The sequence below is a fragment of the Pezoporus wallicus genome, unplaced genomic scaffold (assembly GCF_028554395.1).
Source record: "Pezoporus wallicus isolate ANWC-B61680 ecotype Strahan unplaced genomic scaffold, APGP_CSIRO_Pwel_v1 contig_2908, whole genome shotgun sequence".
Classification (NCBI taxonomy): Eukaryota; Metazoa; Chordata; class Aves; order Psittaciformes; family Psittacidae; genus Pezoporus; species Pezoporus wallicus.
This window is the reverse complement of record NW_026642179.1, coordinates 5,584,002-5,603,471: the sequence shown is the minus strand read 5'-3', so window position 1 is coordinate 5,603,471 and position 19,470 is coordinate 5,584,002. Positions and strand designations below refer to the sequence as shown.

Genomic DNA, 19,470 nt, shown 5'->3' with positions numbered 1-19,470 from the left:
AATTGGGAGCTGTGAATATGTGGTAGAATAATAACTGGGAGAATCAGGCTTGTAAAATAACTTTACAACTAAGGTGAAGATCAAAATGCAAAGTTCCAGGCTGGTTTTGACTCAAAACTTTAGCTTGTTAGACACTGTGGTAGTCTTAGGAACTCTTTTTATTACCGTCTGTTACTTTTCATGAATGTAGTAAGTTAACCCAGTGTTTGACAAGGCATTTCCAAATCTTTTGAGTCTGAGACTTTGGAGCTGAACTTCAGTCTGTTTGTCTTTTCTGACTCTTTTCCAAATCTTAGACAGGACAGTGAATTCCTACCTCTTATGACAAAGCCTGAGTGACACGATAGCTGAGCAACACAAAACTGTCATGGCTTTCCCAGAAAACAGGAATGTGCAAGCACTTCTAGTTGGAATGCTGCCCTTCACTAGTCTGTGGCAGTTTCTCCTAAATTTGCCCTTGGTGGTCTGGAGCACCTTCCAACTTGCATTGTCAACAAAACATGGGCAAAATTGTGGCCTTACTTTATTTAACCAAAAGAAATATCCTCCCCCCGATACCCTAGTGTGAACTGGTATACAGTGAGTTCTTACTGGTAGTCAAGAGGCTGTTGGCAGTTTTGTAGTCTTTTCTATGATACTCTTTAGCTCACTATTGGTGGTGAAGTATTAACATATAAAGTTCAGCATTATGAGTTAGGAATTACTGTATTTGCATTTGTTGCTATGTTAACGGCTGTATATTACATGAACTTCCTCTATATTGGTATGTTTTATTACTAGCTACATATTTCTACCCTAAATAAAACTTTTTATTTCCCTCTGTATAAACCAGTTTTCTGTCCTTGCGTACAACGGGTGTGAGATTACAAACAGAGATAGGCCGATTCTGGTGTGGCGAGGGGCTCCAGACGGGCACCCTCACCAAGCCGGCCAGGGGCTCAGGCTTGGCTTTCCTCCGGCGGGTCCGTCGCTCCGCTGGCCGAAGCCCAACAGCAGGACGGCAGCGGCAGGGCAGGACTGACGACGGACAGGAACCAGGCCTTAGTAAAGGCAGAATCACCCAGCGTCACGGAGCAGGAGTCACGGCCCGGCGAAAGGCCGACGGACCCGACGGACCCGACGGACCCGCCACCCCTCCCGGGAGACCACAAGCCACATCCCACCGCCCCGCTCCAACCGAGAAGAACCGAGCTTTACCCCCCTCACCCCCGGGGGAAGGGCGGTCCTTCCGCCCCGCGCCCGCAGTCACCGCGGCGTCACGGGAAGGGGGCGGTGCGTCTCGGGCGTTCGGTTCGAAGCGGCGCGGCGGGATGGAGAGCGGGGAGGCGGCCGCGGCGGGGCCCGGCGGGGCCCGGTTCCCGTTCCCCTACACGCCGTACGCCATCCAGGAGCAGTTCATGGCGGCGCTGTACGGCGCGCTGGAGGCTGGCCGGGTCGGGATCTTTGAGAGCCCCACGGGCACGGTGAGCCTCACCGGGAGGAGGGCAGAGGCCCCTCGGGGTGGGGAGGGTGAAGGGGGCAGGTCTGGGTGTGATCCCGGTGAGGAGGGGCCGTCACCGCGGAGGGGCAGAACCTCACTCACCCTGTGCGTTGTCCTGTGGCAGGGGAAATCGCTGAGCCTGATCTGCGGGGCCCTCACCTGGCTCCGAGACTTCGAGCAGAAGAAGCGAGAGGAGGAGGCGCGGCTGCTGGCACCCGAGGAGAGCGGGCAAGAGGGAAAGGGGTGTCCGGCCTCGGCTGGGCCAGCACGCCCAGAGAGCCAGGGCACCGCTGGGGAGCCGGACTGGGTTACGGCATTTGTGCAGCAGAAAGAAGAGCGGGACTTGGTGGACAAGCTGAAGGTTGAGAAATGCAGTGATGGGACGAGGGGGAGTGGCTCTGTCTGGCAGAGGGTAGATTTAGGTTAGACGTTAGGAATAAATTCTTCACTATGAGGGTGGTGAGGCACTGGCACAGGTTGCCCAGGGAAGCTGTGGCTGCCCCATCCCTGGCAGTGTTCAATGCCAGGTTGGGCAGGGCTTTGAGCAACCTGGTCTAGTGGAAGGTGTCCCTGCCCATGGCAGGGGATTGGAATTGGAGGAGCTTTAAGGTCCCTTCCAAAAGGAACCATTCTGATTTTATTAAATGCTCATCTGTAGAGGACATGTAAAATCACAAGGTGTGAGGCTCAGAAAGGTTGATATCATGGAAACACATGAGGCAAACTTTGGTGGTGGCCTTTGTCTTTCACAGGGCTTTGTTTTGGTTATGAGAGGTGAGACATCGCCACACAGGTTGCATAAGACAGGAAACTATATTACTCTAACTATATTAACATGGTAACATATAATAGGCATGCACTCCTGGAGAAAGGGACTGTGTACTGACAGTTGGGTTCGGAATTAATTTTTTTCTAGGAAAAAAATAGGAAACAGGAAAGTTGCATGCAGGGTTTGAGACTAAATGCACTTCATCCTTCCTCTGCTCTCCTTTTATTATAGGAAGAGCAGATCAGGAGGAAAAAGCGAGAAGATCGTCTTGAGAAAATTCGCAATAATGTGCAGTTAAAATATGCAGCAAAGAGGAAGGTGAGTTATCCTGAGGGGGTCAGAACTTCCTGGTTTGGAACCTCCAGTGTACTTCATACTTGCTTATATCTGTGGCTTCACATGGGATTTTCCAACCCTGTTTGTCTGTTTGGGATTTGGGGAGCTTTTTGTGTTAGGTTCCTGAAATTGGCCATCCAAAAGGTTTGGTGAGATACTCTGTTTGAAGTACAGACATGGAAAACCATCTTTGCATAGAGAATTTCCTGTGACGATGTTTGTGTGTGGATACAAAGGGGGTGTGTTCTGATGGCCTTCTGGCCCTCTACATTTGTTTTAAAAGCTTTAATACTTGGATTTTTCTTTATTTTGAAAGCTCTTTATTTTGTGAGCGTGTATGAACAATATGTACTGCTGGAATAAGACCTGTAGAACTGTGATTAGATTTAAGAACATGGGAACAGAAGACACTCGCCCCACAAAAGAAAAAGCAAATGTGATTGTACTTTCCAGGCATGTCTCTTTTCTACATATAAAAAGTTCACGGATACATTTTCCTGCCATTTAGATGCGTGAACTGGCCTCAGGACTCTTGACTCTAAGAGCTTTTTGGTGGTATGAGTCAAACTTCCCAGAAATACCCACATCAGGCCCCTTAACAGGCAGATTTATTAGGCTGTCAGGTTATTAGTTTCTCGTGTGCTCCATCTCAAGTGCTCTGTTATGTTTTGGTCAACTCCTGTCAAAAGCATATGGCAGGAATAGCAAGGGTTCAGAGGTGAACAGCAAATAAAAAACAAGTGGAACAAAGAGCTTTCATCTCTGAAAGAGGATGAAAAGCATGTGAAATGAGGAGCATGATAAAAAAAAAAGAAAGCAAATGAAAGAATATTATAGAGATTAGGAAAAGCAACTGATTCATCTTCTCTGTAGTACTCACTAACAGCATTGCTTCATAATGCTATGGTAAAAAATGCTTATTGACGTTGGAAGATACTGTTTTCAGATTTAAAAAATGAACTCTCCTTTATCAGGACACGAGGTTGATCAGAAAACTAGTCTTCAACAGTGTAATGGAATTTTTGTAGAGCGCTAGACTGCATTAGGGTAGGAACCACATAACTGGAGAAAAAATGGCAAGAGAAGCCTTGTGCCCTGCATTCTGAAGTGCTGAATTTATCGTCGCTTTGAATTGAGTGTGGACAGAGGATTTGATTATGTCCTTATATGTTTGGTTGGGTTTATTTGCACACCATTTTTTTCTCAAGCAGTTGTCTTTTATGGACCACTTTAAGCAACTAACACTGGATTACATGGATATTGTAATTTGAGAACCTAGTAGTTCAGTGGGCCTTTTGCATAGGAAGTTCTTTATGTTTCGCCTTCATATATGTCTATGTGGTCAAGTCTTTGCTGGTGGCAGCTGTGTTTTGTGGTGCTGAACAGCTTCAGACACCCTTGGTGCGTTTGTTTGTCCTGCTGGGGGTTCCCCAGCAAGCCATTCCCTGTGTTACTTGCAAGGGACTCTGCTGTCTTCTGACCCATCCATGGCATAAAGCATGGAGTGTGTTAGCTTTCTTTCTGCATGAGCAGTAATGTGATCATGTGTTCCTTTCAGAGATCTGAGGAGGATGAGACAAAGCGCCTTCTTCAGCTCAGCAAGGAGGTTCTTTCAGAGGGAGCTGGAGATGCTCTAGAGCAGCTGGATCACAATGAGGAGGAGCTGATTCTTGCTGAATATGAGAGTGATGAAGAAAAGAAAGTGGTATCTGGGTAAGGGCAGGGACTAAATGGGTTCCTTTGGCTTGCCTTGATTTAAGAGATATCACCTGTGATCATGCACATCTGGAGTTCATCCCCAGTTCAAGCTGTGGTTGTTCTGGTGGGTTCTTTGTTTAATTGGTTGGTTTGGTATTGTGGGGGGAATTTTGTTTTGGGTTTTTTTAAGCTTTTGTTAAGACTGATCAGAGTGACCTGAAGTGATTTCTGAGAAAGTGCACTTTTGTTAAAATGTGTGGCAATGTCCTGCCTTTGACCACGTCCAGTTTCCCAAAGAATGTGGAATGAATGGCTTGAGATCAGGTTCCTTGCATTTGAAAAGCAAGATAGAACTCAGGGCTCCAGGAGGCTGTCAGTCCTGCAGATTAGTATTGGCACCTTTTGGTACTCTAAAGGGAGAGATGTTCACATTTCTAAAGACTGAGCTTCAGCATGAAAACCCCATGTGCACTTTTCTCTCTCATACATTAGCTTTATGCAGAAGGCCAGAAGCCATGCTTCAGCATGGAAAGTCAAATATATTTAACATACACATTTACTAATTAGTATCTAGATAGATCCTTCTGCCTTAAAAGTTCCAAACCACTACTTCATTTATATGTAGTTTATCAAACATTAAACTGCTGTTGCCTTGGAGGAACTCTATAGCTGCTAAGTATCTTCCTGAAGCTTTTCTTTATGCAATAGCTTGAGGGTGGTAAATTGTCTCTAAAGGGAAAGTTTTACAAAAATAAATAAGCTCACCAAAGAATAGTACAGCACTGATTAGCTTGCGCCCAGGGCTTAGAAGTCTCGGATTTAAAAGAAGGAAAAATTAATCTTGAAGTTGCTAAAGACACAACCCTAAAGACGTGGGGTTTTTAAGAGCAAGGCTTGACTTGATTGTGCACGCTTACACTGTTGTTAAAAAGTTGATTTTTCTCTTACCTCCTGAGTTAAGATCTGAGGCTTCTCTTGAGATGACAGAACCATCTCTCTTGAGACCTCTCTCTTGAAGTAGAGCATCATTTGATTCTAAGTGCCAGTGATCTGCTGAAAGGAAACTGTTTGAGTTTTCTCTTTTCTTAGGCTAGAAGAAGATGATGATGATTTGGAAGAGGAGCATGTGACTAAGGTGAGATGAGGAAAGGAAGTAGTGCTGCCTTGTAGAACAGTGTATGAGTGAGCAGAATGATGGTTTCCTTGTACCCGTCCCAGAGTCGTGCAGTACAGAAGGACTGAGGAACTAGCATTCAAGACCTGACAAGTTTGTTGATAGTAGCAGCCAGTTCTGCTATACTCATCTTCTTGGCAACACTGGCTGTCTAAGCAGCTTGCCCTGCTAGCATTGCTGAATTTTTACTGTGGCTTGCTGTAAAAGCACACAGGAAGACACAGTTTTTTATGACTCTTCAACAGTAAGTTCCTGGTTTTATAGGGGTCTTGGAAAATTAAATGGAAACAAAGGCAAATGCATAGGAGAAAAGGAGATAAGTGTGTTTGCCTTAACAGTTGCAAGGTGATACTCAAACATGTGCCTTTCCTTGAAGGCTTGAGCACCATTAACTTTGTAGAAGTGCTTGGCTGCTTCCTTGCAGGATTGATTGTGGGTGGGAGATTGGCTTCCATGTTCTTCTTGTCTTCCCTTTGTTCTTCCTTGTTGTAGATCTACTACTGCAGCCGCACTCACTCCCAGCTGTCTCAGTTTGTGCGTGAAGTGCAGAAAAGTCCTTTCAGTAAAGACACGCGTCTGGTCTCCTTGGGATCCAGGCAGGTATGTGCTGTTGTTCACAAGGGACCCAGAGTGTGTGTTAACTTAATGTGAGAGAGCTTGCAACGAGGGGGTGTGTGAATGTGACACCACAGAAGATACCTTGGGGGTTGACTGAATCTCCTGTCGAAACACTAAAGCATTTGTTGGTCATGACACAGATACGTGTGTGATGAATATTTTTGTGTGAACTGTGTTTTGGCCATTTACCCATTGATGTAAATGCAAAAATCTCTTACCTTTTCAGATGTGCAATGTAACAGATGTCTGAGTCACTGGGAAGGTGCTCCTCTTAGTTCTGACAGCATTTTTTAGGCACTGTTGTGTAGCAGTGAGCCATCTCAGTGCACCTTTTCTCATTTTTTAAACTCCCTGCTAAGTTTTTTCTGGGTTTCAAGAAAAAAACTGTAGCAGTTAGTGTGCCCAATGTCTGACCAGTAGTCTTACCCAGTTTTGTTTCTGGGCTGAGATTGCTTTAAAGAAATCTTCTATTTTACAGCAAAGGGTGCACATGGGGCACTCAGTTCTTAACTGACCCCCTATCCCTTCCTCTCTTTGCATGTCCAAGAACCTGTGTGTGAATGAGGACGTGCGACGCTTGGGGGCTCTCCAGCTCATCAATGACCGCTGCATGGAGATGCAGAAGAACAAACATGGTAGGAACACTTCCAGCCTGGGAAAGCAATCGCTGACAAAGCTGGTGTGAGAGTCCAGAGGCAGTGGGCACTGCCACTCATTTCTAGCAAGAGGGTGGTAGGAGCTTGGGAACGGCAGGTTGGAGGAACAGAGCTGGAGATCCTCAGCACTTTTCTTGACTTCCACGCTAGGATGCTGAAATCTGCATGGATTTTCTGCATGTCTTAAGTTGGTCAGGACTTATGCAACTGGAGGATAATTGTCATTGTAACTCAGCACTAGAAATATGGGAAAGCATCACATGGCTAAATCAAACTGGCAAGAGTAGTGTCCACTGTGGAGATGCTGAATAAGTTTTGAATAGATTAGTCAGAAGTGTACATGACAAAGCCTGCTTTGAAATGCAGAAGGTTCTGCAGAGTGGTTATTTGCATTTTTGTGTGTGTTGCTGATAGCATTCTTTTGATTTCTGCTGTTAGAAAAAAAGAGTGATGAAGAGAATGGAGAGAAGAAGAGACGTGTGAGTCGCACCATATGCCCATTTTATTCCTACGAGCAAATGCAGTTTCTCCGTGATGAAGTTCTAGTGGAAGTGAAGGATATTGAGCAGTTGGTGGCTTTGGGAAGGGAGACCAAAGCCTGCCCGTATTACGGGAGTCGATACGCCATTTCTGCTGCACAGGTAAGTTAGCAGAATTCATGCTAGGGGATCTAAGAATGAACTAATTGCCTGCTCTCTCCAGTACTGTAAATATTGTGAGAATTTGTAAACAGCCTGGGTTTCTGTCAGCTGTAGTTACGCTGAGGAAGCAAAGAAAAATGAGAAGATCCATTTGAAATGAATAGGCTGTGAGTATGTCTCAGCATTCTGAAATACTTGAAAGGCTCAGTAACTGTTGAGGCAATACTGATACATAGATGTAATCTTAGCTCTTGCCACCACTCTTCTTCCTGGCGTGGTTCTCTAACAGAAGATATGCTTTCAGTGCTTCAAAGGAGATTCAAAATGTAACCTGAGCTGATAGGCAGTTGTAGCATCATCATTTCTCTTCAGCTTATGTCCCAGTGCCCACCTTAATCATGTATTCCTGTCTCTTCTCCTCCCTTTCCCATAATAAAAGTAACTTGACTGAATTCTGTGAGGTCATCTAATACAGGCCTTCAGTCAGTGGTTGGAGAGTGCCCTAAGGTTGTAAGGGTGAAGACCAGAATCAGGGCAGTTTGTGCTTCTCCTGTAGCTGGTGGTGCTGCCCTATCAGATGCTCTTGCATGAGCCTACCAGGAATGCTGCTGGGATCAAGCTGAAGGACCAGGTCGTAATCATTGACGAGGCCCACAACCTCATAGACACCATCACCTGTATCCATAGTGCCGAGGTCAGTGGCTCTCAGGTGAGTCGTAGACTGGTGTGGTTAATGTGAGCTCCAGCAGAGTGCCCTTTCTTGACTCCTTAATAACAGCTCCTTTTTGTGTTCATGTAGCTGTGCTGTGCCCACTCCCAGCTGCTGCAGTACATGGAGCGATACAGGTGAGGATCTTGGAGGAAAGTAGCACAACAGAGGCAGGCAGTGTGGATGCTGTGGTTTCTGTCATGTTTACAAGGTCTTTCTTGCTTTTCCCTGGTGGAAAGTAATTTGCATTAATACTTTTGCAGATGAAAAGCCACTTGCCTTATTATCTTTGTTTAGAATCCACCTAAGTGTGACTCCTGGGGATGGTATTAAGCAGTGAGAAGGGGGATACTGTGAGGATTCTGCTTTTCCCTTATGCTCTTAGTTCCTTTCCCAAGATGTCTCTCTAATCGCTCCTGCTTTGTGAATCAGCTTTTCAAAAGATTCAGTCTTTTTATGTCTCTCCTGGACCTTAGTCTTTCATGTGCTGACTGGTGTTACGACAGAGGCAGTAAGCTCTGGGAAGGAGGAGGAAGCTATATGTGGCTTTTTGCTCTGCACCTCGTCATCCCTGCAGTGGCTGATTAATGTGCTCAATGCTAATATCCTGGAATTTGTGGAGCATTACTGCAACGAGGCCTTGAGGTATCGCTGCCATTGCAATAAATTATGATTAATGTGTGAGGAGAAAGGCAATGGTAGGAACAGTGTGGGGTGCATGGGTGAGTCCTTTGAGCTGACCTCAGGCAGGATATCCAGAGGTCTGTTGCCATGTCACAAACAGGGGGAGTGAGCCTGCGAGAAATCATTCTTGGTTCCTGTCTCCTCAAAATGAAGAGGGGTTCAGGTGCTTGTTTCTGCAGCTCAGTTACTTGAGTTAGTCCCTGGAGATGTTTTTGGGCCTTATATATGTCTCCTTTTTCATAGGAAACGTTTGAAGGCAAAGAACTTGATGTACATTAAACAGATCCTGTATTTGCTGGAGCGGTTTGTGACCATGCTGGGAGGTAAGCAGACCTGTTCTGTCTCTAGGGATGCTGACAGGCTCTGAGCTAGTTGGTGCTTCCTCAGGGCACTGTCTGTCCCTCTGCAGAGACTGTGGGGAAATGTTGCTCATGTGTAAGTTCAGATGTCAGTAATTGTATTTCTCAGGCTGTTTTATAATATGGGGATGCTGACTGGTGTCTGCCTCATCCCCTCTCACTTGATTAGCTGGGGAGCAGCAGATGACATCATAAGTTGGTAGAGGCAGTTTCCTTCTCTTTTTGTGTGGTTTTCAGGTCTGATTTGGGTGGGGATGAGGTGGAGAACTAAGTGAGGAACGCAGCAGATGTGTGACAGTGATCAGGACAGTGCAAGACCTGCACAGAATAAATCTGGCTTGTCTGGTACCAAGGCCTCTACCTGTGTCAGGTGCACCTCTGCAGAATGAATCTTTGCTGAGTGGTGTCTTTCCTTTGAGAGAAAATACTTTGCTGTGATTTTAAATCCACTGGAATTTGCAGGGCTCCTTTCCTGTCACGATCTGTTTATTGGACCTGCGTGTGTCTTGAGGAGTGAGAACCTGTTATAAGTTCATAAAGAACTTTCTCCTTGCCCAGGGGAAATGCAGCTCTCTGGTGCAGGGGCCTGGTGGTGCTCTCTCTCTGCTTTTCTGTCAAACCTATACTTCTCTTCCCGCTCTGTTCCTGCCACTCTTTTCTTACCCACACTCAGTTAAGTGCTTTCATTAGAAAATGCAGCCTGTGTACAGCTTCATGGTTGAGGCTGCAAGAGTGAAATGTGAGGTGGGTGTTAAACACAAGGACACAAAACACAGTGATTGGCAGCAATTAATCCTGTTCTGGCTCTCTGGGTCTGGGCGTGGAGCTCTCCTCAGGTTTTGCCCTCTTCCCGGTCGCCTGATAGATTATGAGCCTCCCAGCTCCCTGCTGCTGCATTGAGGAGGGGTGAAGGATGCACTGCAGTCCCTGTCCCTTCATCTTTGCAGCATGATGACTACATGGTATGTGAGCATTTGTATGCGCCCACCCTACCTGCTGCCTCCTGCTACATAAGGAATGTAGGTGGTGTTCCTTAGGATGCAGCAGAACACTTGCCCCCCAGTGTAGGGCTGCCCTGCAGAGGAAATTAAAACTGAGCAGGAGCTGATGTTTGGTCTATGTAGCTACATTTTGCAGATTTATAGTTATTTCTTAGGTTTTGTCGTGGTGTGGTGTCCCTTTCAGCTCAGCTGCTAGTCTCTTGCTTCATTTTAAAGACAGGCCTGTTAAGCCTTCCTTGAATTGGTTTCATGTTTTACAGGTAATGTGAACCAAAATCCTAGCTGCCAGGCTGTTTCCCAAACAGGTAAGGCTGGAGTGAACATCTGGGGTATGCAGCCATCAAGAGGGACACTGCCCTGATGGGGCATGTCCATGAGGGACTGATGTCAGAGCAGTGAGGGGCTGCTGACCCAGGAGCTAATAATTTTGTTCTCCTTTTTTCTCCTCCTTTCTTTCAGGGACAGTGCTAAAATCCATCAATGACTTTCTGTTTCAGAGCCACATTGACAATATCAACCTCTTCAAGGTAATGCAAATGCTGTCACCTGCTAGGGCAGAGGTGGCAATGACTTTGCTCAAGGTTATCAGGAAGTGTGTGTGAGAGGTGGAAGTACAGCCAAGGCCCACATGGCAGAACCTGCTTTCTAGCAGACTCTCCTACCTCCCCAGTGTATGGATCTCTGCTGCTGCTATCTGCATAACTGCACTGAAGCTAGACAAGTGGTCTTGGGGCAGAAGGAAGGAAAGAATGAAACATGTACAAGTGGAGAGGGTGTCTGTAGGCAAAGCTAAACTCTAAGGTTTGAGGATGCAGAAACTGTAGTACTCCAATAACTTACCCCATCCCTCAAACCTCCAAGCGCAGCACCTTAACCCCCTGTGCTTCCAGTTTGGAAGCAATGCCTTTGTGCTAAACTGTTGTCTGGGAGAAAACAACAAACTGTGCACCACTCCCCAAGAGCACAGCAAGAGCAGCAGGTAGATACCTCTGATGTTCAGGGACCAAGGGCAGCAGGATGGGAGAAGGGAAACTGAATGCCACTTCATTTTTCTGTCTTCCTCCAACAGGTTCAGCGTTACTGTGAAAAGAGCCTCATCAGTAGGAAGGTACTGCCCCTGAGGATTTGGGGTCATCTGTGTTCAAATGCTGTTTCACACATTGAGTTTGAAGTACAGCAGCTGGGGTGGGAGCCTGTCTTCTCCACCCTGCTCTGCAAACAAAGTGGCTCCTGCAGAAAGCACTATATGGGCAGATTACCTTTTACTTACATAGCAAAGGAACAGACAAGGTGGTGTATTCCAGCCAGTGCTAATGCTCTGCTGCTTGGCCTCAAACCTGCCAAGCCTGGTCAGCTGCATTTCACTGGAGGAACAAACATCAGAGACTTGTTTTGGTTTTGATTCAGTGGATGGAGGAAAGTAATGGAAGCTTTGGGCTGCGCTGGTAGATTCTGATTGGGTTGGTACGCAAACACCTGCCAAGGAGCTTTATCTGTGGCAGGTGAGCAAACCTGGGCTTATCTTGTCTGGTTCCTGCTGTTGGTAGACTTAATGTTTCTGGCTTCTGCTTGGCAGCTCTTTGGGTTTGTGGAGCAATATGGAAGCCCTGCCTCAGCTGTGAAGTCCAACAAGGAGAACCAGAAGTTGAGTGGTTTGAAGAACTTTCTTCTGACCCTCCAGCAGGGAGCTGATACAGAGGGTGAGTTCAAGCTTCCTGCATTCATGCATCTGCAGACAAAGGGAGGCTGTGGAGCCTCTATCTATCCATGTGAGGAAAGGGGCGAGGCAGATTTGAAGAATGAGAGACTGCAGAAGCTGTTGTGCACAGATGTTTTTAACATACCTGACTAGATGACCTAGGCAACTAGATGTATGATTAAAAGATCTCTTAATCCCAAGCTGAATGATGATGTAGGTCTATGTTTACACTGCATGCACTCAAGATCTGCACTGCTGTGACATGCCTGCTCTGGGACCTGAGCTGCTGTTGGTAGCTCTGTTTAGTGGTGCCAGCTACAAAAAACCAGATTTATTTGTTTATTCCTTCCCCTAGCAATGAGATGGAATTTGGGTTCTCTCCTTTATTGGGTCTTTGTTCTCTGCCTGCATATGAAGACCAGGTACCATGTTCCTGTAGAAGGGACCCATCTGTATTTCATACTTCATCCCTGTCTTCAGAAGTGTGGCCTAAGTTGCCTGCCCCTCCTTCTGTCTTTGGGTCAGCAGGTACTCCCCAGAGCCCTGTCATGGAGGCTGAGCGTGACCAGGTCCGAACTGCCTCTCCGCTGATGCAGATTGAAGGATTTCTCTCGGCCCTCACCAATGCAAACCAAGATGGCAGAATCATTATCAACAGGCAAGGTACTGCAGAGGGTGAGCTGGGGAGAGGGGCGTGAGTCGCAAGAAGGGTGCTTCACTGGCAGTGATACAGGCTTGGTCTGTCTGAGGATGCTCATGAACCCAAAGGGATTCTTAACGAAGGGCATCGAGGCCAGGGTTTGCAGAGCTGTGCTCCCACTTTAGTTGTCTTTTTTTTTATCTTGCCATTTACTGTGCCCCTTCTGCATCTCCAGGGACACTGGGGAACAGAAGGTAACTTCCAGGCTGGCGTTAACCTGCTGCTGCCTCTGGCAGTGCTGAATAGCAAGTCCTTGCTTTGGGAGGTGGCCAGAGTGCCCGGGGCAGGAGGGAATCTGAGTATGTATGCGTCACAGCTGGCTCCTGATGCTGGCTCTCTCCTTTTCCCAGGAACAGTTGGTCAGAGCAGCCTCAAATTCCTGTTGCTGAATCCAGCTGTCCACTTTGCCAAGGTGGTGGAAGAGTGCCGTGCTGTCATTATTGCTGGGGGCACCATGCAGCCGGTGAGGGAATAAGGATGCTATGCTGAGGTCTCAGGAGGTGTCTCATGCTCTCTGCAAGTAGGCATGGAAAGATAACAGCTTGGCCCCGCTGGGATGTGCTCTTCTTCTAGCTTCCAATGGCGTGTGTGGGGAAAAGATCTCCTTTTATCTCCCTGATACAGTCTCCCTGCCTGTTTATGCAGAAAGCTGTAGGTGCAAGGGCAGGATTGCCCTTTTCAGCCTTGTCCTCAGGACGATGCAGGCTGAAGCTGAGCTCACGGTAGGTTGGAGCTAGCATGGGTAGCAGCCAGGACGTAGTGAAACCATCTGACCTAAAGGGACAGGGATCCCACAGGGACCATCCCATTTCAGAAAAATGAGGAGTTCAGCGCTGGGATGGTGGCAGGCAGCTTGTGCTGCTCCCGTTGTTTCAGTGCCTAGGAGGCAGTGCTTGCGTTGTGCAGGCACGGCGGGATGTGTCTCACATCCCCGTTGGTTACTTTGATCCTGTTCTTGGACATGGATGTCCTGAAATACCGAGCGGCGCCTCCGCCCGTGCCGCCAGGGGGCGCCGCCGCTCCTCGCTGTGGCGCCGCGCTGCGGGCAGAGCGCGGGGCAGATGCGGTGTCCTGTGGGCAGCGGCCCCGGCCCCTGGACCATGCGGGGTTTACGCTGGTGCCCTGCATGCCCCAGCGCGCCCCCAGCCCTGGCCTGTGTGAGCCACTTTCCCATGCCCTTGGGGTGCTCATCACAGAGGGAGCCCGCTGCCCTCTGCAGGGCTGAGCTGCTGTCCCTCCCTCCCTCCCTCGACAGGGGTGCTGCTGATGTAGTGCCCTTTGGGACACTGGTACTTTACCTCTCTTTGTCTTGTGGTTCACAGGTGGCCGATTTCCGAGAGCAGCTGCTGTCCTCTGCTGGTGTGGACCCTGCTCGTGTGGTGGAGTTCTCCTGTGGTGAGTGTGCCGGGACGGCAAGTGGGGGTCATCTGCCTCTGTGAGACCAGAGTACTGCTGTTTGCCTTTGCTGCTGGTTTGTCAGCCCTCTAAGTATCATGGCATCTTTCCTTGCAGTTGTGGCAGCCAAGGAGTGCCAGTTGCCTTCCACTCTGAGCTTCCTCAGTGGTCACACACAGTGTGCTGTGCCTTCTTCGCAGGGGCTTGGAGAGTGGAAGTCAGAGCTGAGTGACTTGGGTGCATTGGCTTATCCAGGCAAATGCGTGCCTCTTGTCATTGCAGACAGGTTTACCTGTGAAGGGCTTTAGCTCTTCAGCTAGTGGGGTTTGTGCCAACAGCAGTGATGTCGATTCTCACTGCAAGTTTTTGTCTGCAGGACATGTGATTCCTCCAGAAAACATTCTGCCTATAATCCTCTGCAGTGGTCCTTCCAACCAGCAGCTGGAGTTCACCTACCTGACGAGAAGCATGCCTCAGATGGTCAGTCTTCCCTTTGTGCTTTGCTCCCTTCCTTGGTATTGCTTTTCTGCTTCACTTCACATGCTTCTGTTTCATAGGACACTGTGTGAAAGGTGGGTCAGTCAAAAGCCATGACAAAGAAATCCATAGCATTTGGGGCAGGTGTGTTGCCAATTAGTTGGGAAAGAGTAACAGCAAAAGAGTCTTTGAGCTGCCTGCTCAGAGGTAGCTATTGGAGATGAGAAGTACTAGCAGCTCCTGTCTGGGTGCACTGAGATCCTGCATTTGTGTGCTGGGCCTCAGCAGGAGATTTCTGACTGCAGTTCAAAGGGCTCGTTGTCAGAGGAGTGTGGCAGCCCTGCAGAGTGCAGCCCAAACCATAGGGATGGCAGCAGATGTTTCTGCAGTTTTACCTTCTTTCTCTTATGGGCCAGGAAGGACCCAAGGCCAGGCGCTGGCTCTGCTCTGCCCCTGCTGAATCTCCACCAGATGTGCTCTCCACATCTGTTCTCGTGTGACAGGTCCCATCCACGTGGACAACAGACATAAACCCACCTTTCCTGAATGACCACTGCTCCACAGCATTAACAGAAACCCTGGACTAGGAGGAGAGGCCAAGCAGCAATGAGGTTTTTTTGTGATGCCTATCTCCTTTAGAGAGCTCTCCTAGACCTGGCATATTTCCCACATTTTCTCATCCCTAAGGCATATCACAGGGGAGGTGTTGATCCTGGAACTGTGCACAGAATTGGAGTGGCATTAGCTTGAGCTCCTGTCAGCTGCAATATGCTCTTGTCTTTCTTGCAGATGGATGAGACGGGTCGAATCCTTTGCAACTTGTGCAACATGGTCCCAGGGGGCGTTGTGTGCTTCTTCCCCTCCTACGAATATGAGAAGCAGATATATGCTCACTGGGAAAAGACAGGGCTGCTCACCCGCCTGGCAGTGAAGAAGAAGGTAATTGTGCAGCCAGGGGCAGCTGGAGCTTTAAATGGGGGTTTCAGAAACCAAACAGTTATGTATGCATTAAGGGCCTCCCTCGCTAAGTTGTTCTCATAGTCTGCACAGCAGAGCAGAGCGGATGTTTATCTAGCTAATCCCTCCAGTAATGTAGAAATGATACTTCCCGGGTGGCTGATCACTGAGCTGGGATCTAAATTAGATTAAACGCAGCTATAGATTCTGTAAGAGCACAGTCTGTGTAGTGGCCATGGGGGGAGACAGACCTTGCTTTCCAGAACCAGCCAGCTTGTGCCTGGGTAGCTGGGGGGCTGCTCAGTTTGGGCTTTTATAGGGGATTTGTTTTCCCCAAGCTCAGCTATGTGTCCCTTGAACACAGGCCAGCACAACGAAGGGCTAGGCAGAGTGGGACCAGACTGGTTCACAGGACAAATGGTGGGGTTTTATTCTAATAGAAACACAGAAATGAGAACTGAAAGACCAGCAGTGGTGACTTCTGTTGAAGAAGCCATGGGAAACATTAAATAGGGGGATGACTGCAAATGTCAAATCTTTGCAGTGACTCTCACAAGCATTTGAAGGTTGGGCTCTCTCGTGGCATAGGGCAGGGATCTTGGATCATGTGCCAGGAATTGTATATACCCCGGCTGTGACTTCCATTTACCAAAAGCTAAATAACTTACCACATGGATGAGGAGAGCACAGAACCAGATACTTCACAGCCTTGGTGCAGGCATTCTGGCATGCGAATCTGCCTGCAGGTTTTTGTGGTGGAAGCATTGTGCTTCAGCTTCTCCATCTGTATCACTCCTGGTGTCTTTCAGGTGTGTTCTGTCAGGGTCCCCAGGGCCTGCCTGCTGCTCGAAGGCTTTGATCCAAGGCAGCTTGATCTGCCTTTCAGCTCCGATTTGTTCTTGTTTGGCCTTTGCAGTCTCCAGCAAATTGGATATGCATTAGCAAAGCAATTTGGTAGAAGTGCAGCAAGTGTGACTTTCAGCTGCCCACACACAAGATTGTATCATAGCAAAGGAAGGTTAAAGTCTTTCCTAAGGTGGCTGTGGTGAGATCACACTGAGATTATATATACATTACACAGGGACAATTCATTTAAATCATAGGATTAAATAGCTACTCTTTAATAAGTTGAATAGTTTTGGCTTATGTTTGTAATTGCTTGGTATTTTTCTACTGAAAGACTGTTTCTGGCTGGTAAAATTTGATAGTACCTCTTGCTAACCAAGAACAAATACATTCTTTAGGTTCTCTACTGTCACACAAGACAGATGTTGCACCTCTTGTTTACTAGGCAAACAACTTGTGATTTGGGCCAAAGTGCAGCATCTATCAAAATACAGCTTAATTAACTGCAGGGGCTTTCAGTAACTAATTAGGCATGCTAGAATAACATAAAGAAATATTACTTTATGCTTTGCATAGAAAACTAATTTGCTCACTGTGCCAGGGGAGTGATTACTTGGAATTAATTGGTGATTTGAATTGATTGGTCCTGTCACTGTCCTCCAAGATCTTGCACCTGGAGGACTCCTCACTCCACTGGGTCTTTACTCACAGAGGTGTATTTCCGCCTTTTGGTTCCCAGATGACTTGTAACTTATTGCAGAAGCAGATAGGTCTGCCACAGCTGAAAGGGAATGTCAAGGGCCAGGAGCAGCTGCTGCTCCCTTCGGAGCCCTTCAACTTCCCACTTGAGACGTGCTGTAGTGAGTGTGCAGTGTGCTTCCAGGCTGGAGGGGAAAGGTGCTGCTTATGTTGGGTTTTCAGGCAATCATATGCCCTTCCCTGACCAGTTTAACAGCATGGGAGTAAAATGATTTGCTTTCTTTAAACTGTTTGCTTCCTTCTGCTGCAACTGAGGCACTGTGCCCATGACAGATCTTTCAGGAGCCTAAGAAAGCCAACCAGGTGGAGCAGGTGCTGGTGGAATATGCCAAGTGCATAAAGGTAAGCTGAGCTGGTGGGAGCGCTGTTGAAGAGGGCAGTGCAGCTTTTAGCAAGGCAGGAGGGCTCTAGCCCAGGCGTGGGAGTGTTTCTGAAGCACAGAAACCTGGTTTAAGTTGCTGGTCCCTCTCCTGCAGCGCTGCAGCGAGGCAGGAGAACAGATGACAGGGGCCCTGCTGCTTTCTGTGGTTGGAGGCAAAATGAGTGAAGGGATCAACTTCTCTGATGACCTGGGAAGGTAAGGGGGCTGCTTCTTGGAGGGTGAGCACTGGGCTTGTGGTGTGGCAATTCCAGGCAGGATGCACACGCACTTGCATAGATAGAAAATCCTGGGGAGCACATGGCTTGGGCTGATGCTTAAACCAACGGGCCTAGGTTTGCTGGGTGGTGTAAAACCCACTTGTCCAGGCTACTTTTCACATGAGTAATGCAGTTAGGCTTGCTGTGCTAGATAATCCCTTGTTCTGGCACCCGGAATCCCTTTGCAGCTTTCTGTTCAGAACGTGCTTGTCAGACTGCTGTGCTTTATTGCCACCTTTGGTTTTCAGGGCTGGCTGTCTTTCAGGGGTGCAGTGACCTCTAATTTATCAGTCTGTTGGCAAAGTGCTCTAGGATGAGACATTAAGAATAATGCAGTCCTTCTTCCTTGCAGGTGTGTGATTATGGTGGGAATGCCTTACCCCAACATTAAATCTCCAGAGCTCCAGGAAAAAATGGATTGGCTTGACAAAACAATGGTAATAGAAACACATCCGCCTGTTTCACTTCTGCTTTTTAGTATTAACTTTTCCTCATAGCACATAAGTCCCAGGGCTGCCTTGAGACATTATTGTTTGAGCTTGTTGAGCTTGCTCCGAGAGTCCACACTGCGCACATACAAGTGGCCCTAAGCACAGCTAAGCAGCACAGTGGAGGGGCTCACTGGGAGCCCCAAGTTCAAAGGGGAGCAAGGTCCTGTCACTCCAGAGGAGGTGCCATGGTGGTAGAAGCTGCTTGCCAGAATCACTTCTCTTGGCTCACTTGTTCTTTCTCTCTGCCCACTGGAGATGCTGTTACTGGGCAGCTGGGGACAAGTTTCCTGCCTTCAAGAGGGCCCTGGGCTGGCTCTTTGTGAATGCTCAAAATTGTTTTCTGACTGCAACTTTTCTTCTGTCCCTCCTGACTCTCAGCTTGGGGTCTGCTTGGCGTTTCTCACACTGCAGGGGTAAAAGCATTTGCCTTACTCTGTCAGTAAGGCTCCCCAGCTTGATTTACATCATCTGCCTCATGTTCAGTCTTGCCTGTTTCTCCTTTCCAGCCCAGAGCTGCTGGCCAGCCACCTAGTAGAGTGCTGATTGAAAACCTGTGCATGAAGGCAGTAAACCAGTCAATAGGTAATTCATCCTTCCTTGCCAGGCTGGGGGATACAAAACGTGACTGCACTGAATTAGGAGGGTGGGAAAAAAGGATGCATTACTAATCCATCTAAGTACAGATGATGGGAGCATGAGCTTCCTTGCCCATGAGCAAACACTTTGGTGGGCTATTTTAATGTGTATGTACGCTCTGTGCAGGCAGAGCCATTCGGCATCAGAAGGACTTTGCAAGCATCCTGCTCCTGGACCACAGGTATGCACGCCCTGCCATCTTTAACAAACTGCCACAGTGGATCAGGGAGAGAACCCAGGTGAAACCTGCCTTTGGAGCAGCGTTTGCAGAGTTAAGAAAGGTCAGAACGTGTGTCTTATGTGCTGTTACCAAAGCAGTTCCCTCTGTTTTCACTTCAGAGTAAGGCCAGGAAAAAACTGCCTGGTTTTATGTGTTTCTAGTTCCATCGAAAGAAGCTGGATGCTTCGTGATGTGGACCAGTGAACGGGCTGTAGGTCAACTCTGTGAGCTACCCCTCTGAAGAATACCTGAAACACCACCAGTTCATGCTTTTCTGTACCAAGGAGTTTGTGAATTTCTGCTTTCTGCCTCCTGTGTGGATGTTTGCTGTTCAGTATCTGAGCACCATGATGGTAAGGCACCATAACCAGGAGAGAAGCTGACTGCAGGCCTGAGATAGGTCAAGGCAGTACTGAGAGGGTCCTATTTGTTTACCTTTGTTTGTTTCACTGTTAAGGTTTATTTAAGTTGATTAAATATTTTCAACACAAAACACTTAAGTACTGGGAGTATCATTACGTTGACT

The 19,470-nt window shown here is 47.8% G+C and overlaps 1 protein-coding gene across 3 annotated transcripts; it reads left to right on the top strand.

Annotated features, from left to right (window-relative positions):
• Positions 1 to 1,224: 1,224 nt before the first annotated feature.
• On the top strand, positions 1,225 to 19,380 carry DDX11 (DEAD/H-box helicase 11). Of its 3 annotated transcripts, none has more exons than XM_057427883.1 (26): positions 1,225 to 1,463; positions 1,605 to 1,841; positions 2,481 to 2,567; positions 4,144 to 4,298; positions 5,373 to 5,418; positions 5,950 to 6,057; positions 6,623 to 6,710; positions 7,170 to 7,372; positions 7,929 to 8,066; positions 8,172 to 8,218; positions 9,009 to 9,088; positions 10,386 to 10,430; positions 10,585 to 10,652; positions 11,195 to 11,233; positions 11,702 to 11,825; positions 12,350 to 12,487; positions 12,875 to 12,987; positions 13,847 to 13,919; positions 14,296 to 14,399; positions 15,186 to 15,335; positions 17,232 to 17,300; positions 17,435 to 17,535; positions 17,950 to 18,034; positions 18,595 to 18,670; positions 18,851 to 19,005; positions 19,106 to 19,380. In XM_057427883.1, the coding sequence occupies exons 1-26, from the start codon at positions 1,311 to 1,313 to the stop codon at positions 19,133 to 19,135; spliced, it is 2,712 nt and encodes a 903-aa protein (XP_057283866.1). In that variant the 5' UTR covers positions 1,225 to 1,310; the 3' UTR covers positions 19,136 to 19,380. The 3 variants fall into 3 exon arrangements, with proteins under 3 accessions (XP_057283866.1, XP_057283864.1, XP_057283865.1); XM_057427881.1 differs by having other exon boundaries at positions 7,929 to 8,081; XM_057427882.1 differs by having other exon boundaries at positions 1,227 to 1,463; positions 7,929 to 8,081; positions 12,353 to 12,487.
• The last annotated feature ends 90 nt before the right edge of the window (positions 19,381 to 19,470 follow it).

What these genes read in the sequence shown, in the direction of transcription:
- DDX11 (XM_057427881.1), top strand. Translation starts at nt 1,311, where the DNA reads ATGGAGAGCGGGGAGGCGGCCGCGGCGGGGCCCGGCGGGGCCCGGTTC. An exon ending in ACTTGGTGGACAAGCTGAAG is followed by an intron (nt 1,842 to 2,480) that starts GTTGAGAAATGC and finishes CTTTTATTATAG; the next exon opens with GAAGAGCAGATCAGGAGGAA. An exon ending in ACGCCATTTCTGCTGCACAG is followed by an intron (nt 7,373 to 7,928) that starts GTAAGTTAGCAG and finishes CTTCTCCTGTAG; the next exon opens with CTGGTGGTGCTGCCCTATCA.